This window comes from Lynx canadensis, chromosome A1 (assembly GCF_007474595.2).
Source record: "Lynx canadensis isolate LIC74 chromosome A1, mLynCan4.pri.v2, whole genome shotgun sequence".
Lineage (NCBI taxonomy): Eukaryota > Metazoa > Chordata > Mammalia > Carnivora > Felidae > Lynx > Lynx canadensis.
Window position 1 is genome coordinate 25,300,978 of NC_044303.2, and position 24,374 is coordinate 25,325,351.

Here is a 24,374-nt window from a genome sequence, read left to right on the forward strand (position 1 = left end):
AGCACAAGTGGAGGGAAGAGCATAGAGAGAGGAGGGAGAGAATACCAAGCAGGCTCTACGCTGTTAGCACGGAGCCTGATGTGGAACTCAATCCCACGAACCATGAGATCATGACCTGAGCGGAAATCAAGAGTCAGATATTCAACCGACTGAGCCACCCAGGCACCCCCCACCCCGAAAATATTCTTAAGTGAAAAAATTAATGAACTAGGTTCGCATTTCATCCACTGGTTCTTCTATGCCAATCAGAGGTGACTCTGCCTGGTCCACAGTTAACCAAACATCCCAGCTCCTATCTCCAGTCAACACCAAACACAGGAGGGACTGATGGACCCTGAAAGTGCAGGGCATAGGTTATGTCATCACCCGGGTGTTCTCCGTCTCCAGGCTACGTTCCCAAGCCAGTCCACAAATCAGAGTCACCAACCTCTAATGGATTACAGAGGTTTTCAAAGAGTGGGAGGTCACACAGGCGTCCAGGCAATTAAGATGATTCTGGGTGGCTCACGGGGTTAAGCGTCCGACTCTTGATATCCACTGAGGTTGGGATCTACAGATCGTGAGACCGAGCCCCGTGTCAGGCTCCTCACTGAGCAGGGAGCCTGCTTGGGAGTGAGTCTCTCTCTCTCCCTTGCTCTCTGTCCCTCTGCTGCTTGTGCTCTTTGTCAAGAATGAATGAGTGAATGAATGAATGAATGAAGAAGAAAGAAAGGGAAAAAAAGAGAAAGGGAAAGAAAGAGAAAGAAGAAAAGAAAAAAGAAAAGAAAAGAAAAGAAAAGAAAAGAAAAGAGAAAAGAAAAGAAAAGAAAAGAAAAGAAAAGAAAAGAAAAGAAAAGAAAAGAAAAGAAAAAAAGAACCCCAACAACTTCTCCTCGAGGAGAAATGTCTGCAGCCACTTTCACACGTGCCATTTCTACTCCAACCTTCGAGACTCTTTGGAGCTTATCTTTGTTTAAAGGTTTCTATTTACCAAAAAAAAACCCACAAATCATTTGGATTATTATGTATTAGTCCAGTTTATTAAATAATGAAACAAGGTTTATGCCACATATTCCAACAATGTTTAAATAAAGAGCCTGAAATATAAAGGCTTATGAAAATGTATAGTTTTTATATAATACATACTATTTCTAGCTCATGAATAAATATGAACAGGGGCCATTTTTAGATCACAGATCAGCAACATTTAGCATCAATGATTACACAAATCCACAAGCAAACAAAAAATCCGTTATCTTCATTTTAGTTATAAAAGCTAAAAATCCTTTTGCCACATTTAAGCAATATCCAAGGAGGTGGGGGGACTTGTAGCCACACCCCTGAAAATAAGGGAAGCGAGTCTTCAAGTCCCTAAGTTCTTTCTTGGTTAAGAGCGTGGCAACTGCGTGAACTCTTTCAAGAAACAGAAAAACCAAAACAGGTTAAGATCCTGTTCTGTATAATGTGTTTAATAAAGCTACACTGGAGAAATACTCTATTTTTGTCTCAAAAACGTGCTCAGGTGTTATGGTGAGGTTTGAGTTTCTTCTCATCCTGGTATGAACATATGCATAATTTGAATAAATTGACATAATGAATGTTGCAGGACGTTGACTCTTTCCGGTCTTCAAAAGGATTTGCTTCTACTGTTTTAGAAATTATATGTACACTTAAAAATATATGTTTTCTTCGTTAAAAAAAAAAAAAAGTGACTCTTAAAAAGTAATCCTTTAAACTCGCAGAACTCAAAAGTGAAAGCCTTTCCAGAGAAAGCCCTTACCACATCAATGGAATGTCTTGGTAAGAGGGAAGAAAATCTCCGTCTAAAGATATGGTTCAGTACTAGGAGTGGGAGCCGAGTGAGCTCAGCTCTGCAGAGTCCCATCCAGATTGGGCCAGGGGAGCCGGACTTTCAGCTACGTCTTTAACCTGTTAGCCCCTACATGCCACGCCACCGCCTCTTCCTCTCTCTTTTTAACGACTTTGTCTCTGGTTTGGAACTGCAATTCTGCCTCACAAAATATTTCTGCAAGTAAACATTAATAAAGAAGGCAAAGTGGAAGGGACTGGCAGGAAAACTGCCCAGTCCATAAGAAAAACCGGGGTTCCTTCTTTTCTGCTTCAAGGGAGGTGGCCGGACACACCAGGCACCTGCTGAGCACAAGCCCCCGCAGGAGGGTCTGCCCAGGAGCCCCAGTTAGTGTGTGTTTAATGTTCTCAAAGGCTAGAACTGAAGGTACCCGAGTAAATATGTTCCCTGCCCTGGGGCAGCCCGCGAGAAGTGTATAAAGGTCTTAGGGCTCTCGGAGTCACTTTTTATTTTCAAAGGAACAAGATGAAGGAGAGAAAGAGAAGGGAGAATGATTTTTGTTGTCTTTAGAAAAAGAAAGGAAGACACTATGGACCTCTTTCAGAAACCAGAAAACAGGTGCGGCACTAAAGAAAGCGTTTTTTTAAAATGCCAAGCAAGTGTTTTCCATCCAAACCAATCAGGAAGCCCCCCAAGACAGGAAGTATTCGAACAGACATCACCTGAACTGAAGGAAAATCTGGGAAATCCGGAAAAATCAATTCTTCAATTCACTCGCAACATCTTGCTAAGGAAAATGTAATAAAACTGTAACTTACACTGTGCTCTTTCTTTTCGCAAGGACTCTAACAGGCTTTGTTGGGGGTTCCAGTGAGAACGACTCTCTTCTTTGCACCCAACTGTGGATGCTGGGATTCGAGCCAGATGACAGCGTGACTGATGTAAACACACTGACCCTCAAGTCAAGTGACAGCCGCTACTATTTTCTTCATTTGAGCCTCGACATCAGTAGATGTCATATCTCCATTTTACAGACTAGAAATAATAAAACTGGGCTAAAAATCAGAGCAAATTACCAACATTACCTGAGACCAAACGCAAGCGGCTAAAAACCCCTCCCGTCAGCAGCAACCTTGCCAGTCTCAAAGCCAAGGTATCACACCATCATGGGTTTAGATATTAATACTTTGTAACAATTCCTCACAAAGGTCAAGCCTTCAAAGGCTTAAAATCACTTATTGTAAGTGAAAGATCCTGCCAAAATAGGAAATTATAAAGCAGTGCAATATTCCAGAGATCTATTTCCTGCACTGTTTACACCTGGAGTTGAAAGGGCCAGGTCTCCACGCGTGAAATGTCTTCAGCCGACAAGAAGCAAACGTCCCCAGAAGTTCAGGAACAGTAATACCCTCTTGGAGGCTCCATTCCGTGGTTCCTGCGAGCTTCCCTAGAGCACTCTGCTCTTCTCAGCTGTTCGCTGGAGGGCAACAGGTGCTACCGTCCCCTGGAGAAAACAATTCACAGTTCCTGATCTTCTTGCAAGTTTTCTTTAGCAAGAAACGCGCACTTTGCATGCCGTCTTTGATGTCCAAGGGCACTTCCATGGTAAGGACCAGTGTTTTGCATGTCAGTTTGTGGCATTAAACATTTGATGCCGAGCATCCATTGCCAACACACAGCAATGTGCACTAACCCCGTCTTCGGCTGTTGCTCACGCACGCTTCAGAATCTGTGACGAGCCAAGCAGTGAGAAGCAGCGTGAAACACAGGAAGCTTGATTGTTTCGCAAGCAGGCGTTTTCAGAGCGCTCTCTCGTGCAGCCTGGACTTGTCACAAATCCAATTTCTTCAACTGCTCATAGGTCACAAAAAACTGCAGTTATTGGTTGAGGCTGACAACGAAAATGCCATCTGAACAACACTGACACATAAAAACGGACTCAACAGCACATCTAACAAGTATGTCCGGGCAGACCACAGGCCATGCACATGATTAAACACCCGGGACTCGATCCTTATCCGCCCCCAAAGGTCTTCCCATTAGCCTTCCCAAGGCCAGCCTGGAACAGAACAATCACAGCTTAGATAACATCAGTGCCCTAGCGTCTGCTCCAAGAGCCTCTTGGAAGATCACGTCCGCGCTGACCAGCTTTGGTGACTGCTGTGCGCAGACTTGCCCAAACAGTAAAATTCTATGTGAAAGTGAAAAACAGCAAGCCCTGGGACGCCCTCTCGAGGGTCACCACTAGGCAGGCCTTCAGCAGGGAGGGGCAGATAAAGAGAAACAGAGATGGTGAAAACCACATTCCCTTCTATATAATTCTGCCTTTTCGTGTCTAATGAACGGCTACTTCTTTCCTGCCTCCCACTTTGGCATACAGGAAACACTGCTTATCAGCCCAATAATTCAGGAGCTAATTCCTGTTTAACCTCAGGCGCTCTCTAAAATAAGCATTCTACAACAGCGCTGCCAGACCGCATCCTTCCCAACGGTGGCTAAGGATATAAAATCCTCGTCTCTCTCTCTCTCTCTCTCTCTGTAATCGTAAATATTCCCAGCTTCTAAAACAGTCTGAATAGAAGTTTATATTGATACCATTACCTTTCAATAACACTATCACTATACCAAGATTCACTTGGCCCAGCAGAGACTTTATACCTTCTAAGACAGAAAGCGAATAGTTATTTCTTAGAATCGGAGGAGCTCAAAAGAATACGAACCCACTTCTAAATTATCATTAATAACATGACAGTTTACACAAACAATATTCCCTTCGCTGCACCTTTTTTTCCAGACGTACTGCGACAGAAAAGGATACGATGATATTCCAAGGACCAAGTCTCAACCAATTCGGCCAAAACCCTTTATACAGAGCAAAAAACCCTTCATTCTTCCATGTCTGTTATAAGGGAAGGGGAGGAGGGGGAGACAAAAGTTAACATCTAACTTTCCAATCATGTCAAATGTGTTAATACTCAGTAGTCAGACTGAATGATCAACTTTTCTTAAAAATAAAATCCTGTTCGAAAAGACTGCTTAAAAACTCAGTGCCCTCTGCCTCTTTTTCTTCTTTAAAGGCCTCTGCATGGGAGAAGACGGTCCAACCAGCCCAAGCCCAAGCAGACAAATGGCAGCGGAATGAATAAGAAGTGGGATTTAATTCCAATTAGAACCTCTCGCCTCCTTGCCACTTGGGCTCACAAGTAGGTCGGAAATAAAAAAGTGAAGCAATGGTGGTAAAGATGTCATTCAGAGCACCACTATTTCATGTCATTAGGTGAATAAAAACAAGTATCTCTGCATCGGGAAGGCAGACTTGAAGTCTAGGATGGGCCAGCATCACGCCAGAGAACAGGAACGGCCAAGCGGCCCCGAACCCCGGGCGGCCGGGAGTCCGGTCAGGGAGACAGACAGCTGCGAACCTCCCCCCTCTCAGGAACAGTAAGCCCCACTGTTTAAACCGAGAATTATTGTCAGAGTGACATGTTCTTTCGAGAGATGTCTGAATAAAGGATATTCATTCCAGTCTGACTCACGGGGAGGGAGACACATTTTGGAAGGAGACACACAGATATCAGAAAGCATGACTCTCTTCTCAGCCTGTACAGCAGAGCAGAGGTGTAAAGAAAATGAACTTTCATTTCTAAATATTCGTCTAGATTTTGTATGTATAAAAGTTAGCCCCCGTGTGACCCAAACTGGGTACCATCTCAGGGCTTCACAGAGCATCACTCATGGTAGTCATAATAACCCTCAAAGTTTAGTTACTTCTCAGGTTAAAATATATACATACATATATGTATATATATATATATATGCACACACCCACACACACAGAGATATTCACACGCGTCTGGGGGGCAGTTTCAATGATTAAAAACAAACCACTAGAATGTTGAAGATTAAGTAAAATAAGCTTGCTTATGTCAACATCAGTGTCTTTCATCATTATGAATTATGCTAACAAGGTTTTACTACGTGAATCCAGGCACTGTGCTCTTTGGTAAGCATTCTCTCGTTTTTACACTAACCGTGTGACACAGGTGCAATTACCGTCCCTCCTCACTAACGAGGAAACTGAGGTATAGAGTCTGTACATCAACCAAAGTCATACAATTACAAGGGACAAGGGTTTTGCTCTAAACCCTTGTGGTTTTGACCATGCTAAGAAACTCTGCAGGGGGTAACATGGAGGCTAATGAGCTGTGACAGGACCCCGCAGCGCTGCACAGGTGACCGCGCCCTCTCACCTGGAACAAGCAGTCCAGGGTACCCTTGTAGCCCGAGCACCTGCCATCTCGAAGGACTCTCTGATTCATCATACGTGTTCTCACAACATCCACAGGGTTTGAGGCCAGGGCCCCGGCCAGACCACAGGTGAAGCTTGAGCTATGAAAAAGATGCCAACGGAAAAGCAAAAGTTCACTGCCGAGCTGCCACCACCACTAAAGGCAAGAAACAGCATCCTCCCAGACTACGTTAACGTGACATGTGACAAGACGGTACATTTCCAGGAAGACGCCCATCTCTAAAGCACGGCACAAACTTCTTAAATATAGCACTGATTAGAAATTCCAGGCTCAACTAAGAATACCTGTGAGGTTCTGGAAGGTCAATCATAGACACATGAAGGAATGTCATGTGTTAATGAACTCTGGGGCAGAGCTTTTCACATTGTACAGGTGTATCAAATCATTATGTACACTTTGAATAGCTTACAATTTTGTCCGTTATACCTCAGAAAGCTAAAAACTGAAAATAATAGAAATACAAAGCCAAGTTAGAGAATGCTAATCATGATATTGCTCGTGTAATAAAGTACACAATACTTTTGTAGACAGATTTGCATGTGACTAAAAAACGAGCTGTTGACAATGGTTACCCATGTAAACAGACAAGGACTTTCATTTTTTCCCGGTTCAGTCCGGAACTGTAATTTTCCAAATATGAGAATATAATACCTTTATAATATACCTTCTTTAAAATTTCTATAGATTTGTAGCAAATTGCCACTCTGACCTCACGCATACCTAAAATATTATTTTTTTTTGAAATCTATAAACATACAGGAGGTGGGTATACACAGTGTCTCCCATCAGGCCCGAGAAAATCAGGTGCTTCTTGGCGAGGTCATAGACCGGGAGCTCCACACCAACGACGATGGCAGCCCTCTGCGCGGTAAGGGACACGCCCTGGGTAAGAAGACGAATAATCAAGACTCAGAGAGCTCTTCCCGGAGTAGGCCTTGCCAAAAAATGTAGAGTGACAGAGGAGAAAAGACCAGAGGGTAAAGAAGTCAGAAGCTCACATCCAGTTCCGATTCTGGCGCTAACCGAACGACCTTGGCCAGACGCTGGCCAGGACCAATCACCTCACAGAGGCTCCGGTTTCCTAGTACATACTGAGAAGACTGTCCTAGATGACCCTTACGGTCTATTCTGTGAACTGACAGGTCAAGAGAATACCAGGAAATGGCACTCCATACCAGCGCTTGCCTAGTAACGGTCTTCACTTAGGGACCAGGAAGACATACACATCAAAAAATGCAGGGGCACCCGGGTGGCTCGGTCGGTTAAGCGTCAGACTCTTGATTTTGGCTCAGGTCGTGATCTCGCGGTTTGTGGAATCAAGCCCCACATGGGGCTCTGAGCTGAAAACACAGAGCCTGCTTGGGATTCTCCCTCCCTTCCCCCTCCCAAAATAATAAGTAAATGAACCTAAAACAAAAATAACCCAGCATTTAACTATAACCTAGAAAACCCTCCTCTATGAGAATCTTTTAAAGAAAAAGTAAACAACAAAGTGCTCGATCTTCTTCATAATTATACATAAATTATTCAAAAGGTATTTTAAAATATGACATATTCCTTATATTTCCACTTTCCAGATAAGGAAATTAAGGAAGAAAGTAACTTCAAGGGCAGACGTCACTTGTCTTCCCTTACTCCATTTCGCCTTTCAGATTAAATAAAATGATAGGAACAGAAAGAACAAATTCAAAGGGAAAAAGGGAAGAACTAAGGCAGCTGGCTCTGTTTTGCAGGCTTACCTTCCACAATCCTCTCGCTCCCTCCTGCTGGTAAATGTTAATGAAGTTGCCTATCATTCCCCCTTGAATGGTGCTGCTCTGGGCTTGCATCCGTATCTAGAGATTATTTTCAAGATTAACATGAGAAGGAAATAGCACATTTCTCCCCAATGTAGACTTCCGAATATCATTCGATCTGTTGTTTAATGACCATTAACAGAAAAGAATCATAGCATAAACACTGCCGTCATGCTAGCTTTAAATGCCCTTTGCAGACGAAACATTTTTAAGGTTTGGTTCTTAGGCACTTTGGAATCAACAAAATGCATCCAGTAGAATCCAGAGCTCATTAAGTGTCCAAAAAACCTGATTTTTTTTAAAAAAGTCTTTTGAAAAGGAAAGGAAATGACATTATGTCCTTACAGGTTAATAAGTAGGAAAGAGAAGGTGATGGTAATACTAAGATTTCACATAATAGGAGCATCTAGCATATTTCGCAGCATGAAGCATGGACAAGCAGATTTCTTAAATTAGTTACTTCAAGCCACTACTATTTCCAACCAGCTGAACCAAAAGGTATGCAGGCGAGCTGAGCACGGGATAACCACATGATGTCCGTCACACTCCGTTACACTTGAATATACAAACACACTCGAGAATGGCTGCGGAATTCACATGACTGAGATGCCAACGTAAAAATAATGTTTGATGTAGCTCTCTGTATTTTTTTAATGTTTACTTATTTTTGACAGAGAGAGAGAGAGAGAGAGAGAGAGAGAGACAGAGCATGAGCAGGGGAGGGGCAGAGAGAGAGGGAGACACAGAACCCGAAGCAGGCTCCAGGCTCCGAGCCATCAGCACAGAGCCTGACGCGGGGCTCGAACTCCCCTGTGAGATCATGACCTGAGCCCAGGTCGGACGCTCAACTGACTGAGCCACGCAGGCGCCCCAGCTCTCTGTATTTTTTTTAAATTAAAAGGGATTTCTCACTAAAAATCGGTACCTTATTTTTATCGAGGGAGCAAAAACATTACCTCCGACTTCTAAAGAAAAGCTGTTACTGCCACGCAAAACACAGGAATGGCCTATCCCTAAGCCCAGCCTATGTTTAAGATATTAAAGGGAGTATGGATATTTTTCTCCGCTTTTCCCCAACAAAGGGTAAAATCAAAGCAAAAGCACCTTCACACATGCTGCACCCTGACCGTGCCTAAGTGTAATGCCCTCAACACGCTGCTACATAAGGTTCTGACATCTGTCAGAATCCCCTAGTAGACTGAAGGCTCTGAAGGCAGGGTCCTTATCGTACCCATTTTTGGACTCTAAGCACGGAGTACGCCAACTGGCAGAAGGTAGAGGCATAGTGGATGCCGGTTAACTAATAGGAACAAAAAGGAGAGGAAGGGACAGAGACAAACATCTCAGAGGGATGAAAAAGCAACTCCTGCCTAATTTCTATTTTGTTTAGTTTATTCCCTTGGGGCACCCCGGTGGCGTCTCTCTTCAGCTCAGGTCATGATCTCGAGGTTCGTTGAGTTCAAGGCCCGCATCGGACTCTGTGCTGACAGCTCAGAGCCTGGAGCCTGCTTCGGATTCTGTGTCTCCTTCTCTCCCTGCCCCTCCCCCACTCATTCTCTCTCTCTCTCTCTCTCTCTCTCTCTCTCTCTCTCTCTCTCTCAAAAATAAACATTTAAAAAAATGTTTAATTAGCTTATTCCCTTGCCTTACTCCAGAAAGGATTTAAGGAGGCAGTTTCCCTGTTATTATCAATAAGATCATCCACCTTACCACACTTATGTCTAACTGTAGTAAGGAAATATTTCCATCACTGTATCCTGAAATCAAGTTAGCAGATAACATCACACGTTCAGAAATAGGTCATTAATGAATAGACCTGCACAGAACTTGCAGCCTCTCGATTTTTTAATGAACCAATAAAACCAGGGAAGATTTTCAATGAAAAATGAAATTCACATGTATCCGAGCCTACATTTTTTTTCTGCTTAGTCACCAAAGACCTTGTCTCCACAACGACCTCTACTTTTGATGTCCTATCAGTGGGAGATCCTCCCTCATGGGAGGGCCTTCACGGCACTCAAACTGCAAACATTTGTTTACAAAACTGTTACATTCGCAGACTTTCATTATCTGAATGTTGTTCCCAGTAAGAAAATGTGGGGGGAGTGTGCCTATCAGATATGGATAGCACTGCTTACTTTCAAAACATCCGTTGGATTAGCGATGGTTGAGGATATGACTCCAGAGAGAATTCCACACACCACATTTATCAGTAGAGTTTCATCTATAAACAAGCACATATTATTCAACTTTTCATTATCAGTAACTCAAACATAGGTGCAAACTCATTGGCATACCTCTTGTATATCTTAAGGGAATAATTAAATTTCTGCTTTATGAATCAAGCCATTTTTAAAATGTTAGGAATTCTGCTGGCTCATCAGGACTTTGCCTAGCAAAATCACTTGACATCTATTTGCTCTCGATTTGTTTTTGTTTTTGAAAAATATTTACTTATTTATTTAAGTGATCTCTACACCCAGTATGGGGCTCGAACTCATGACCCAGAGATCAAGAGTCGCACACTCTTCCGACTGAGCCAGCCAGGCGCCCCAAACTTACTTGACATCTAAAAAGGGACGTGAAGTATCGTGCAAAGTGAGCAGCCATCTGCCAATTCACTTTTATGTGTAAATGCGTATCACTGTACTAAGATGAAGTATATCTCATAGGAGAACAAAAAAGATACACTCCGGGGCACCTGGGTGGCTCAGTCGATTAAACACCGGACTTCGCCTCAGGTCATGATCTCATGGCTCCTGAGTTCGAGCCCCGCGTCGGGCTCTGTGCGGACAGCTCGGAGTCTGGAGCCTCTTTCGGATTCTGTCTTCCTCTCTCTCTGCCCCTCCACCACTGGCACTCTGTCTGTCTGTCTCTCTCTCTCAAATATAAATAAGCATTAAAAATCTTTAAATAAAATAACATAAAAGTAAATTTTAAAAAAAGATACAGTCCTATGAGATAACCATGAAGATAAAGTTTTAAAGCACACCATATATATTTAATTTGAAGTGTACTAAAGTGCAAAGCATCTCAGCCCCTGCTGACCACTCTCACGCAACAGTCGGCTGGCGCTCAAGAATTCAGTTCTTAATACCACGAAAGGTATTCACTGCTTTCCTGAAAAAAACCCTGATTTTAGAAAATTTTAAGTGGGCTAGAACTATAACAACACATCCTCTAGTCTAGGAGTTCTGGAGATGAGGATAACTAAAATATTTGTAGAGATTGCTCCTTTTAACTGCTGTTCCCCTTAATTCAGCCAAGAACTGACTTGCTTTGGGGTACCTGGGTGGCTCGGTCGGTTAAGTGTACGACTTTGGTTCAGGTCCTGATCTCACGGTTCGTGAGTTCAAGCCCCGCATCAGGCTCTGCGCTGACAGCTCAGAGCCTGGAACCTGCTTCAGATTCTGTGTCTCCCTCTCTCTTCCCCTTCCCCTGCTTGCGTGTGTGCATGTGTGCACACACTTGCGCTCTCCCTCTGTCAAAAATAAATAAACATTAAGAAAAAAAGAGAACTGACTTACCTTAAGCGCGGTTCATTCAGACTTTATACCCAGAGTTCTCTTCAGCAGTAAAGTCACGATTAGGCTCAAGAAAATCTGATCTTGACTAAAAAAGTCACACAACCAACCCACCTCCTGTCCACAAGGAGAGAAAAGATTCTTCACTCACCTTCTGGGTGTTCAACAAACAGTCGCTTCAAGCTCTGGTAAGTGCCTATCTTGATGGTGCCATAGGAAGCCTGGCGTAACATCGCAGGGGCAATCCTGTCAAACCAATGGACAAGAGCCCAAGAAATTCTAAAAACCAGGCACCTGGGTGGCTCAGTTGTTAAGCTCCTGACTTCGGCATACGGCATGATCTCCGTTCATGAGTTCGAGTCCCCCATCTGATGAGCTCAAAACCCCACTTCGGGTGAGCCCTGTTTCTCTCCCTCCCCGCCACTCTCTCTCTCTCTCTCTCTCTGCCTCTCACTCACTTGTGCCCTCTCAAAAAAAAAAAAAAAAAAAAAAAAGAAAAGAAATTCTAAAAAGCACTTTAAATCCTCTAGAAGACACACACACACACACACACACACACACACACAGATAGTGGCCTTCCACAATCAAACTACGCTCAAGCAGATTTCTCGAAATTCAAAACCTAACAAAAATATAGTGGGGTTCCGTAAAATGTGTACAAATTAATAGTTCACTAAGTGAAAGTTCAGCCCCCTGTAGTTATCCTTGATGAAAATGTAAGTGAACGTGGAGTTCTATTCAAATGAAAGGGCTGTCCTTTCTCGGGACAAAGCGCCTCGAGAAATCTGCCCTCGGCAAGCATCTATCACTCTTCAGTTGCTGCTCTAGAGCTCAATTCCCACCTCCTCGGAGGCCCTGCCCCAGTTATTTCCTCTCCCTCTCTTGGCCATCCTGAGTCCAGAACCACCCTGGGGCAGTTATCTGCCCCAGCTGATCCTCCTCGTCCCTCTCCCCTCGCCATCAAAACTCCCCTCACCAAGGTGACCAACCGACATCGCTGTCACTGCATCAAATGATGTGTTTCACTTAGTATCTTACATAACCTCTCCGCGGTACTTGCTGCCGTCCGCCCTTTGTCCTCCGTGCTGCGGTCTCCTCCCTGAGCTCCGTTACATCCCCCTCTCCCGTTTCTTCCCTTTTCTCTACAGCCTCCCTACCTCTGTTTTCCTGGGGTGTTCTGGGGGACTCTGTCCTAGGCTCTCTCTTCTCTCCCCGCTCCACGCACTCCCCGGGTGAGCTCGTCTACTCCCATGGCTTCTAACCACTGTCCAAGACTGACGACTCCGAAATTCCTGCTTCCTGCATCGATCCAACGATGCATTTCCAACTGCCTCGTAGATGTCTCAATTCGCATGTGCCACACCCACCCCCAGATCCAGTGTCCCACACAGAGCTAAGTGTCCTCCCGCCCCAACCAATCGGCTCTCCTCTTTGTTTCCTGACCCAGAAAATGGAACGTCCATCAACACCTTGGCTGAAAACCAGAAATCAAGACATTAGCCTTGTAACCTGCTTCCTCCACACCCCCTCGTCTATTAGGTCACGTATCAGGTCAACCCTATGCCCTAAACAAGCTCTCTTCTTTCTCTCTGTCCCCAAGACAATCCCTCTGTTCAGAAAATCATTGTCTCTGCTTCCTGTGCGACAGCCTTTTTCCAGCGTTGTCAGTTCTCATTCTTTCTCCCTACAGCAGGCTGGCTTCTTTTTACCACCGAAACCCTATCATCTCAGTCCCCCTACTGAAAACCCCCCAGCACCTTCTGCTCGCCACAGGCATAGCAAACTCAAGTGCTTATGGGCACCGGGCAGACACCCTGAGTGCAGCGGGCTGGGTCTCATGCACCCTCGCACGTCCTGCGAGCGGCAGAGGTTTCGGTAAACCAGAGAAAGCATCCTCAACGCCTGTTGCCGTTATCCTAAGTGAATGAACACGTGCCCAGATGTTGACTTTTCTCAAGAAAATGGACTCCCCGGTTTCCATGTGCAATTTCTCATAGTTGAAAATATCGGCTCAAGTGAGAAACAAAAACCTTGACTGGTAGGTAGGAGGGCTGTGAGGCACCCATTTGGGACCTGTGCTGGAGGTGTTCTGGAGGAAATCAGGATGCTTAGCGTGTCCTGAGGCCGTCCGTGTCCTGACCCCTTATCACGGCTCCAACTCCAGCTCTTGCTACTCAACAACTCCAGCACTATACCTACGCCGAATTACTCGCATGTCATTACTAGAATGTACCACGCTTTCTTGTGCGTACTGCTGACTTTGTATAAACACAGTCCCCCCTCCTTTTTGTTTTTTAAGTAGGCTCCACGGCTACTTAACAGCCCCAGTGTGGGGCTTGAACTCACAACCCTGAGATCAAGACCTGAGCTAAGATCAAGAGTCAGCTGCTTAACCAACTGAGCCACCCAGGCTCCCCAGTACAGTTCCCTTCTAACTTTGCCTGGCGAACGCACTCTTCTTGACCCTTCAAGCTCAGACCCAGCACCCCTGGGGTCAAGCAGCCTTCCTGAAGCCCACCTCCTCCCCTGCCCCCACAGTCTGGGCTTGATGCCCGGCCTCTACCAGGCTCTAGTACTCGTTATCAGACTGCACTGTAATCCCGTTGACACACCTACAGCCCCCCACTAACCGACAGCCCCTTCATGCCTGTGTGTTGCTGCTGACCCCATTTGTCCCCCGGATCCAGTCTCACCCTTCTCTGTGATGCTCTGCGCCCTGAGAGGGTGGTGCCCACGGGTCACGTCACTCAGGCTCCCCTGTCAGCTGACTTCAGGGGGGATTCCACCAGTAGATGATGTGAGGGAGGGAGGAGGGGGAAGAGGTATTCTCTCCCTGGCCACTCCCAAAGCATCCCTCGACAACTACTGTTTGCTCCTTCCAGACGCCAGCCCTACCAGGCTGTTAACACCATTCCTGTCCTTGTCCCTCTGGGCCTAGGGTTGGTAACAATTTTTCACTTTGCTAGTTTCTGGGTACCTCAATATCCTTCCTCTGTTCCCTTAACCCGTAAGTAGCCCCTTCATTAAAGTCTTCCCATAGAGGGGCGCCTGGGTGGCTCAGTCGGTTAAGCGCTGACTTCGGCTCAGGTCACGATCTCACAGTTCGTGAGTTCGGGCCCCACGTCAGGCTCTGGGCTAACAGCTCAGCGCCTGCAGCCTGCCTCAGATTCTGTGTCTCCCTCTCTCTCTGCCCCTCCCCTGCTCGCACTCTGTGTGTGTGTCTCTCTCTCAAAAATAAAATAAACATTAAAAAATTTTTGAAGTCCCCTCATAGAAACCACCCAAGTGAATTCTGTTTCCTGCAGGGACCCGGGCTCCCATAGGCACCTGTCTCACTCGCTTTCCCAGCCCACACCTTCAGCACACCGTTCACTAAATGCTGAATTACAGAAAAGTGGTTCACAACACTTACCCACAGAGACTACTCTATCGTTTTCACTATAGCAAAAACCTTGGTAATTCAGAATAGCCAAGGGGAAGGGCTTTTTTCAGAGTGACATGGTGAATTATGGAATGTTTCGTGGCAACAAATGTAAATTTTGCATTATTAGCTGTATTTGAATACAATAAAAAAAACATACTTCCAACACAACGTTCGCTACATAAAAGGTTATGTAGAAAATAAGGTTGAAATGAAAAATGAAAAATCTACCAAGCTACTTGCTCTTTTCAAATACACTTCAAATGTCTACTTTTTCTCTATGAAGTCTTCAATTTCAGTTGATTCATTTAACAGGTCAATAGTCCAATATAAACGCACAAAGGTCTACTTACCCTGAATATAGGGCTCTCAGCCCTTCTTCTCTGCCTATCCGCACTAAGGCGTGCAACATTCCTCGATACCGGATTTCTCTAAAGTTTGCGTCATTTGTCTGGCCTTGAATCTGCAGCCGTGTCTTGGTTAAATCAATTGGAAAAGTACCTTAAAGTTTTTTAAAAAAGAAAGGTTTCACTTGATAAAAAGAAATTCCACCAAATAAAGAATACATGGTGATATATTCCTGAGAAAATATTTCGACTGTAATGTAAACTAAGAAACAGAATTAAGAAATGGCAGATACTTTGCAATCTTTTTTCTATTAAAAAAAAAATCAGAGGGGTGCCAGGTGGCTCAGTTGGTTAAGCATCCAACTCTTGGTTTTTTTTCATTTTTTTTTTTTAATGTTTTATTTATTCTTGAGAAAGAGAGAGACACAGAGCATGAGTGAGGGAGGGGCAGAGAGAGAGGGAGATACAGAATCCAAAGCAGGTTCCAGGCTCTGAGCTGTCAGCACTGAGCCCGACGCAGGGCTTGAACTCACAAGCAGTGAGATCATGACCTGAGCTGAAGTCGGACACTTAACCGACGGAGCCACCCAGGCACCCCAAGCATCCAACTCTTGATTTTGGCTCAGGTCATGATCTCACGCTTCGTGAGATAGAGCCCCGTATCTGCTTTGGGCTCTACGACAGTGTGGGGCCTGCTTAGGATTCTCTCCCTCTCTCTCTCTCTCTCTCCCCCAACCTCTGACCCCCTCCCTGGCTCACATACACACACTCTCTCAAAATAAACATTTTTTAAAAATTAGGAATCAAAAGATTAAATACACCAAAAAGTGCATAAACGTATTTTCCTTTCTTTACATTTTTATTTGGTTCCCATCTTATTCTACATAGGATTTGAGAGGCTGCATCACTGTTAAAAAAAAAAAAAAAAAAGGTACAGGGAATGATTTAAACCAACAGGAAATCCATTTTAAAATATGTTACCATCTTTTGCATGTGTGAAGGCTAAAATCAGGTCCAATATGAAAGAGGAGGGGTAAGCTCATTTGCTAAGGGAGTTTCTCACTCTGTGTTCTGCAGTCTAGAAGTAAACCTGTGAACGCAGGTACAGATGTTAAACACGGCGCCCAACAGGCAGTCTACCCGAATTCTGAACACTGTCGGTAAACTCGATTCGCTGTGGAACGGAGAGCCCACCCCACAGGGAACCAAGTGGGTGGGTGGTTAACGCGCCTTAACCCCTCAGCCCCGGGCCTCACCGGCTCCCCAGGGGCAGCCTCTGTCCCAGGACGGCAGCGCCCGGGCCCTGGAAGCAAATGACGCGTCCAGCCCAGCACCTGGCATTCGGCAACTGCACAATCGGTATCCGGTGAAGCAATTCCGACAGGGAACAGACAGCGATCAATGGGGTCTGATGTGGAACTGCACTGGAAGAGGAAGCCACCAGTACAACGTGGACCGTGTGCGTAATTACGGAGTGACTGCACAATGACAGTCAGATCTGGCCCCTGCGGCCTCCTGTGCCAACGGTGGCCAAGTGGCGAAAAGCACAAGGAAAACAGGGACAGAGGGACCCTCGGAATGACTGATAAAACTCGTTTGATTACCAGGTTCCACTTTCTCCACACTGAACTTTGGCCCCTAAACTGCTGGGAGCCAAAATGACTGTTTGTCTGAAAAAAAACATACCAAAAGGAGGGTGTTTTGAAATCGGAGATTAACGTGTCATATTCTCGCATTCTGTGTGTCACCTCCAATCACGTCAAACACCAGAGAGCGACCTTAACTTTTAATTGGCATCACGTGCAGCACATGATCGACCCCCCCCCCCACAACGCCATCCAGGTGGGGGGGGGGGGCACCTTACCACATTCGGCCGTGATGGAGGCCAGCCCTCCGTACACAAAGGGCTTCCAGTTGAGGGCCGACATCCTCGCCACGGTCCCTTCTCCTTTGGTTAGAGGAACATAGCCTCCCACAGGGCTCCTCCTGGACACAAAGGGGAGGCATTTCAAAGTCGTGACTTCCCGCACAAGCAGTTTCCCCTTTACGCTTGTGTTCCATTTGGAGAGCATCGCAGACGAATGCCCTCCGCGCCTCCCCCCCCCCCCCGACCCCACTTCCCGAGGGGGGCTCACCTGCATAAAGCCAGGCCCAGCTCGCTACTAAACCGCATTTCATCCTGTTCAGACCTTAAGTAACGCAACAGGCTGGGAAGCTGAGATGGGGTATGTACTGAGCACAACGGAGGCTATTTTCTGGGCTGTCCATTTTATCTAACATCTATTCACGTTCACGCAACAAATATTTGTTATTTGTTTGCCCCTGTCTCAGTGAGTCCCTCAGGTGCACCGAAAAAATGCTGCAACCCAGTGTCCTAAGGTGAAGTGACAATTACTGAAAAGGACCAAAATATACTTCTAGTTCACACTCTGTAAATGTTGGTGTTCTTCTCTTAACCGCATCGTGTTAATAGCTGGGAGGCAGCTCGGTATGAAGGAAAAAGGCGGACTCCGGGGTCAGAGCCACACCGCTTCCTTCCTGAGGAAGCTCCCGTTCATCTCTAGGTTTTTTTTCTCCATCAATATCATCACCATCGAGGCAGCCAACACAACCAATTGGGGTTGGAGCCCATACTTTTATTTGCTAAACTAAATAAAATGCCAAGCTTTTAATCCTATTATGGGGATTAAATATGTATTTTTAAACTAGCACAGAAAAGACACTCAACAAATGCTGCCTTCCCTCTTCCTGTCACTTAGAAGGTGCTCACACACTGTGAAACATATTTACATGCCTGCCATGCCAGGTCCCCCACATTCATGACACATTCTGCAATTTTAGGCACTTTCAGTTGGTAAATCTGGCCTCATGTCCATTAACAGGAGAAACATGCAGATAAACACACCTTTTGTGTATATAATATTAACCATAATTATTCTGGGTTTAAAACAAAATTTCGGGGGCGCCTGGATGGCTCAGTGGGTTAAGCGTCTGACTTTGGCTTAGGTCATAATCTCACAGTTCATGAGTTCGAGCCCCCCATCGGGCTCTGTGCTGACAGCTCAGAGTGTGGAGCTTGCTTCAGATTCTGTGTGTCTCTCTCTGTCCCTTCCCCACTCGTGCTCTCTGTCTCTCTCAAAACCAAACATAAAAAAAATTTCTTAAATAAAATCAAATTCCTAATTTATTATAGTCATTATTGGTAAGAGATACACCCAGTGTTTGTAATCTGCATGTTTTAGGAGTTTCTCAAGACTACATTTCTCAAGAAAAGTCACCATTGCCAAAAATGTCAGTTAACAACAAGGCTGGGGGCTTGCTTAAACTAAGAAAAAAACACAAGGAACCCAAAGCAGACTGTAAATGGATCTACCTAGAGCTATTCTCATTCATGGACATTAACCGAATTCAGACTGGCTACAAGTGAGTAAGATAAAAGGCTCTCTAAGAATGGAACCTGAAAATCATCATTTGCTTTATGTGTTTCAGGATCAAGAAGAAACTGTGCCCCCCAACACTCATCTCAGCCCCTTATTATCCTCAAAAACATTTAGTAATATCTGCACTTGATCTTAGCCAAAAGGCCGAGAAGCGATAATATCTGAATGTAACTAATTCTTCGTCTTCCTAAATTCACAATTAATACTGTAGGTTAAATAAACTGTCAGAACACATTAATAATAAATCCAGCAATTCATTAACTCTCCAGTAATACCTTCCTTAATCCATTCTTGGATTCTCCTGAATTCAAGTTAAAAAAAAAAAAAAGAAAAAAGCAATAGGGGCGCCTGGATGACTCAGTTGGTTAAGTGCCGGACTTGATTTCAGCTCAGGTCATAACATCACTATTCCTGAGTTTGAACACCACACAGCCCTCCATGCTGACAGCGCAGAGCCTGCTTGGGATTCTCTCTCTCTCTCTCTCTCTCTCTCTCTCTCTCTCTGCCCCTCGACATTCTCTCTGTCTCACTCTCTCACACTAAACTTAAAAAAACAACAAAGCAATAACTACATAACAGTGATGTGTGGAAATGCTGTAACTTTAGAAAAGTGTCTGATATAAATGATTTCAGTGGATCCCCCAACAAGTTTGGGACAGGAGGACAGGAAAACAGACTAGGAAACGGAGTCCCAGCAAGGTGCCTTGTCCAAGGCCACATGGCTGATGGGGCAGAAATGGGGCTCCAACCCAAGTGTTCTGATTCCAAGTACAGCATTCTTTCTGCTACCACCTGAGGCCGTATGCAATCATAAAGGAGTGATGGTGTTTTAATTAAGGAGAAAATATTATTAGGCAGCTTCAAAAAGGTACTATTGCAGAGAAAGACAGATACCATAGGTTTTCACTCATATGTGGATCCTGAGAAACTCAACAGAAGACCAGGGGGGAGGGAAAGGGAGGGGAGGAAAGTTACAGAGAGGGAAGGACGCAAACCATAAGAGACTCTTAAATACTAAGAACAAACTGAGGGTTGATGAGGAGGGGGGGAAGTGGGTGAAGAGGGTACCTGTTGGGATGGCACTGGGTGTTGCATGGAAACCAATTTGACAATAAATTTCATATAAAAAAATAAAGTACAATATCTTTATTGTTATTATTTAAAAAAACAAAAAAACAAAAAGGTACTATTGATAAGGTGCATCCTATAAGCAACAAAAATGTGTTTAAGATAAAGGTATTAAGAGGATATAATATTCAGAAGGTAGATAATCAATATAAACAGTAGCAATTTATTTTTCCAACAAAAGGTATATGAAGTCAGTGTTGAAACACTTGGGGGGGTGGGTAGTTTTTTACAGAGGTGAAATTCACATACTCATTTTAGTGAGCAATTCAGCGGCACCTCATACATTCAGGATGTTGTACAACCACCACCTTTATCTAGTTCGAAAATATCGCATCACCAGTCCCCCCTCCCTCTGGCTTTCCTACCAGTCCCCCCTCCCTCTGGCTTTTACTTTCTTGGACACGACACTATATATGCATTAAGTATCTGTGTGGAACATACGGCTCCTTATTAGGAGTTCCTAATCTGACTGCAGAGTTTCCGAAAAGTATATACACTAGGGCCCTACCTACTGAATGAAGATCTCGGGGACATTGCGAGCATCTGTGTTGTTACTGAAAATCAGCCAGTTATATACATGGCAGTCAATTCACACCTTGGAATACTTACTACTTAAATTCCCATTTTAGGGGCGCCTGGGTGGCGCAGTCGGTTAAGCATCCGACTTCAGCCAGGTCACGATCTCGCGGTCTGTGAGTTCGAGCCCCGCGTCGGGCTCTGTGCTGCCTGCTCAGAGCCTGGAACCTGTTTCCGATTCTGTGTCTCCCTCTCTCTCTGACCCTCCCCCGTTCATGCTCTGTCTCTCTCTGTCTCAAAAATAAATAAACATTAAAAAAAAAAAATTCCCATTTTAAATAGTTAATGCTCAGTGATGATGTTACAGGTGATCCTTCTTTTTATTCATCTTATTTAGTACTGATTTTTTTCCTACACACGTATGTGTGTCTTTATATATACAGACACACATACGCACACAAGCCATCCTCCAAAATGTTAGCAGAACTTGATGGGAAAGGGAATTATAACTGATCTCTAACTTAAAGACAAACACAACATTTTTTTTAAAGACTATTTTGTCATATGACCTCATGCCATCTCACTGAGTCACTTTCCGTTTTCCTGCCTCACCTTGTTTGTTTTACTGGTTTAGTTTTAATGGCTACTTTTGGCTACTTTTTCTTCCATCGGTGTTTTTAATTAGATCGAAACCCAAAAAAGCTCTGGATTATACTCATATGCAAGTACCCCAGTAGAGCTCCAAACCACTGTGGAATTGCCTCCCCCTGGGTTTGAATCACGTGGATGGAGCACGCACCCATTTGGTCCTATTCCTGTGAACCACCACCATAAACTGATCTTCCACAAATGCGCATCCATTCCTGTACTCCCGGTTACACTGTAAGAAAGTACTTTCGATTCAATTCCAATTTTTCAAAGTTAGCAAGAAGAGGGTAAAAATTACCTTTGGGCTCTTCTCTTTTCCTTTCTGAACGCTAGGACTAGATTCCGAATCAGTTAAGCTTAGTGCCCACCTTCCCAGGTTAATGCTTACTGTGTCAAAGAAAGAATATGTTGGCTTAAACAGCAACCAGAGAGTGTCAGCAGTCGGTCAAACACCCGAACAAAAAAGGTTCTAGCTAAGACTGGAATGGAAGACGTTATGTCCCCAGAGCCATGCTGGCCACAGCCAGCTGAGATGGGGCGTCAGCTATCCCAAGCTGCAATCTTTGGTAAGCTAAATCATTTCTTTGTTCTGGAGCTCTCTGTGTCATAGCACAATTTTGGGCGGGGGGCGGAATCCCAACTCTCCTCAAGTCCCAACACTGACAGGCCAGCACAGTCAGGCAGACTGATGTGTCCTTAGCAGTCTAGTGTCTGGGCAACATCTTGGCCTGAGATCCAGGGAAGGAATCACAACTTTGCAAAAACTCCAGTGCCAGATAATGGTGCTTGGGAATCACTTCCCACTCTGCACTCCTCTTCTAGGCCATACCCTCTGGCCAGACCAAACCCAGTGACCTCTTCTCTGCTGCCTTATAAACACAATACTAACAACAACAGCCTTCACTATCAAATATCTGATATGACAGGCATTGCTGTATGTTTTCCACATAAAGGATTTTATTTCATCCTTACAAGCCTATGAAATAGGTATCCTTATCCACATTGCACAACTGAGGAAAGACCACCTCAGAGAGGAAGAGTGACTTTCCCTAGTCGCACAGCTACAAAGTACACAAACTAAGGTCTCCCTGAAGGAACACATGATCTGTACAAAGCCAGACACTATTTTTCCAAAATCCGTTAAAAAATATTTGGGGGTGGGGCACCTGGGTGGCTCAGTTAAGCGTAGGACTTCAGCTCAGGTCATGATCTCACAGCTCATGAGTTCGAGCCCCTCATCGGGCTCTGTGTGGACAGCTCAGAGCCAGGAGCCTGCTTTGGATTCTGTGTCTCCAGCTCCCTCTCTGCCCCTCCCCCGCTTATGCTCTGTTTCTGTCTCTCAAAAATAAATAAACCTTGGGGCGCCTGGGTGGCGCAGTCGGTTAAGCGTCCAACTTCAGCCAGGTCACGATCTCGCGGTCTGTGAGTTCGAGCCCCGCGTCAGGCTCTGGGCTGATGGCTCGGAGCCTGGAGCCTGTTTCCGATTCTGTGTCTCCCTCTCTCTCTGCCCCACCCCCGTTCATGCTCTGTCTCTCTCTGTCCCAAAAATAAATAAAAACGTTGAAAAAAAATTAAAAAAAAAATAAATAAACCTTAAAAAATATATATATATGTATATATATATATTAGGAGGTGGGAGGGTAGGAAATTCTGCACGTTCTGAATAAACGTGTAATTTTTCTGCAAAGGAAATACAAACTTCCCATCGATTTTTTTAAGCGTTACTTGAGTAAAAATGTCTATATAAATAAAGGATTCTAAAGGCTTCTCCCTACACTTAAGATATGTACTAAGTTACCATATCCCCTCTCCTCTGTTTTCTCTTAGTACTTATTTTCTCCTTACCTCATTTGCACAGGTGCAAAGAGAGGTAAAATACGGTACGGTAATTGCTGCTGGAACTTTTGAAAGCTTTCCAAGTTCCTGTTATATAATTAATTCTGCGTAAGTTCTTTCAAATTTACGTGTGTTCCCTTTTCAGTCTACAGTCTGAAACTGGAATCACGGTCTCTAAAACGATCCCTCTTAAATCTTTATTCCCCATATGTCTGCCTTTCATTGGACTTTCCCTATTTCCAACTGCCTTTAAAGGTACAGTATGCAAAATAAGCTCATCACAGACCTATGCAACGTGAAATTGAAAAGGCATCTTAGAAGTCATACCTCATGTCACATGAATTAACTGAGCCCACGAACACAAAACTTGGCAGCGGCAGAGCCAAGACCAGATTCATTCCTTTCAACTTTTTTCACTACAACAGGAGGACAAATCGACCCCTGCAGGGCAGTCCCGACACTGTTCTGCTATTCTTGCGCAGGAGCGACACTGCTGAACCCTGCAAACGCTTTACATGAAGTTACTTACACCTAGAAAGGCGCTACAGTGCAGCGCTACATGAACCTTCCAAGCTAATGAACTACCCCTGTCCCTCCAAAGGTGAGCCAACCCGGCGTGTCCGGGAGCAATTCGGAGTACAGCGAGCGTGCCCTCTCCCAGAGTAGGAAGCTCGCTGGCGCCCGGGCTGCACACTCTGAATGAACCCGAGTGGGAGGGATGCAGAGACAGGAGAAACGTACCGCGGGGGCCAGGGCACACACGCCGAGGTCCCACATGGGCCTCACACTTGGGATCTGAGACGCTGGGGCAGGAGTCACCCCACGCCCCCAAGCGATGAGGCCCGGGAGCCGGCGCCCCTGCCGGAAGAGCGGGGCCAAGCCCCGGAACCTCGCGCCTCGGGCAGCCGGGCCCCGCACGCAAACCCGGGAGCAGCGGCAGCCCCCGAGCACGCCCGGCCGCGTCGGCGCTCTCAGGGGACCGCAGTCCGACCGCAGTCCTAGTCCCGGCCGAGGCCGACCGGAGGGGCAGCACCGCCCGCGGCGGGGCAAGGAGTCCCGGGCCGGCTGGTCGCGGACACCGTGGCGAAAGAGAGTCGGGCGGGCGGAGGAGCGAGCCGGAGCAGGCGCGGAGCGGCCATCGCGGCCGCGGCCGGGTGGTCAGGCACTTACCCGGCGCCGGTGGCTCCGCAAGTCCTGCTACCCAGGCTCAGCTGCGACCAGAGCCGGCCCGCACCGAAGCGGGAGAACACGCTGCAGCGCAGCGAGGGCAGCACAGCGGATTGCGTCCGGCCCCGCCCACCCCGCCCTCGCGGCCCCGCCCCCCGCCGCGGCTCCCATTGGCCGCTCCGGCCGCGGCCACGCCCATGGCAGCGGGCGACTGGCTGGCCGCGGAGGCACCTAGATATTGAGTAGCCGGCTCCCCACCGACAAGAGTGGTAGCTGTCGGGGACTCGATGACACCTCCCACGGCCTTGGGTCTCGACTCCGCAGTGAAAGAGAAACTTTAGGGAACGCACCGAGAGCCACGGAACAGGAGGCTTCTCAGGGTGCTGATTCTGTGTCCACGTGAACCTCCGAAGTCAGAGGAAGTAAACAAACTTGCACTTCTTTTTTTTTAA

General features: G+C 45.7%; 1 protein-coding gene across 1 annotated transcript; it reads right to left on the minus strand.

The window, feature by feature from the left end:
- Nucleotides 1–991: 991 nt before the first annotated feature.
- SLC25A30 (solute carrier family 25 member 30) lies at nt 992–24,016 on the minus strand. The gene is made up of 10 exons (XM_030311028.1): nt 23,926–24,016; nt 17,052–17,173; nt 15,194–15,341; nt 11,571–11,665; nt 10,034–10,119; nt 7,839–7,934; nt 6,857–6,981; nt 6,040–6,178; nt 4,608–4,688; nt 992–3,661 (listed from the first exon to the last, which is right to left on the minus strand). Exons 2-10 carry the CDS (start codon nt 17,113–17,115, stop codon nt 3,620–3,622), a joined length of 876 nt encoding a protein of 291 aa, XP_030166888.1. The 5' UTR covers nt 17,116–17,173; nt 23,926–24,016; the 3' UTR covers nt 992–3,619.
- Between the last annotated feature and the right edge of the window lie 358 nt (nt 24,017–24,374).

What these genes read in the sequence shown, in the direction of transcription:
- SLC25A30 (XM_030311028.1), bottom strand. Translation starts at nt 17,115, where the DNA reads ATGTCGGCCCTCAACTGGAAGCCCTTTGTGTACGGAGGGCTGGCCTCC. An exon ending in CTGAGAGCCCTATATTCAGG is followed by an intron (nt 11,666 to 15,193) that starts GTAAGTAGACCT and finishes TTGGTTTGACAG; the next exon opens with GATTGCCCCTGCGATGTTAC. An exon ending in ACTGTGTATACCCACCTCCT is followed by an intron (nt 6,179 to 6,856) that starts GTATGTTTATAG and finishes TCTTTTTCATAG; the next exon opens with CTCAAGCTTCACCTGTGGTC.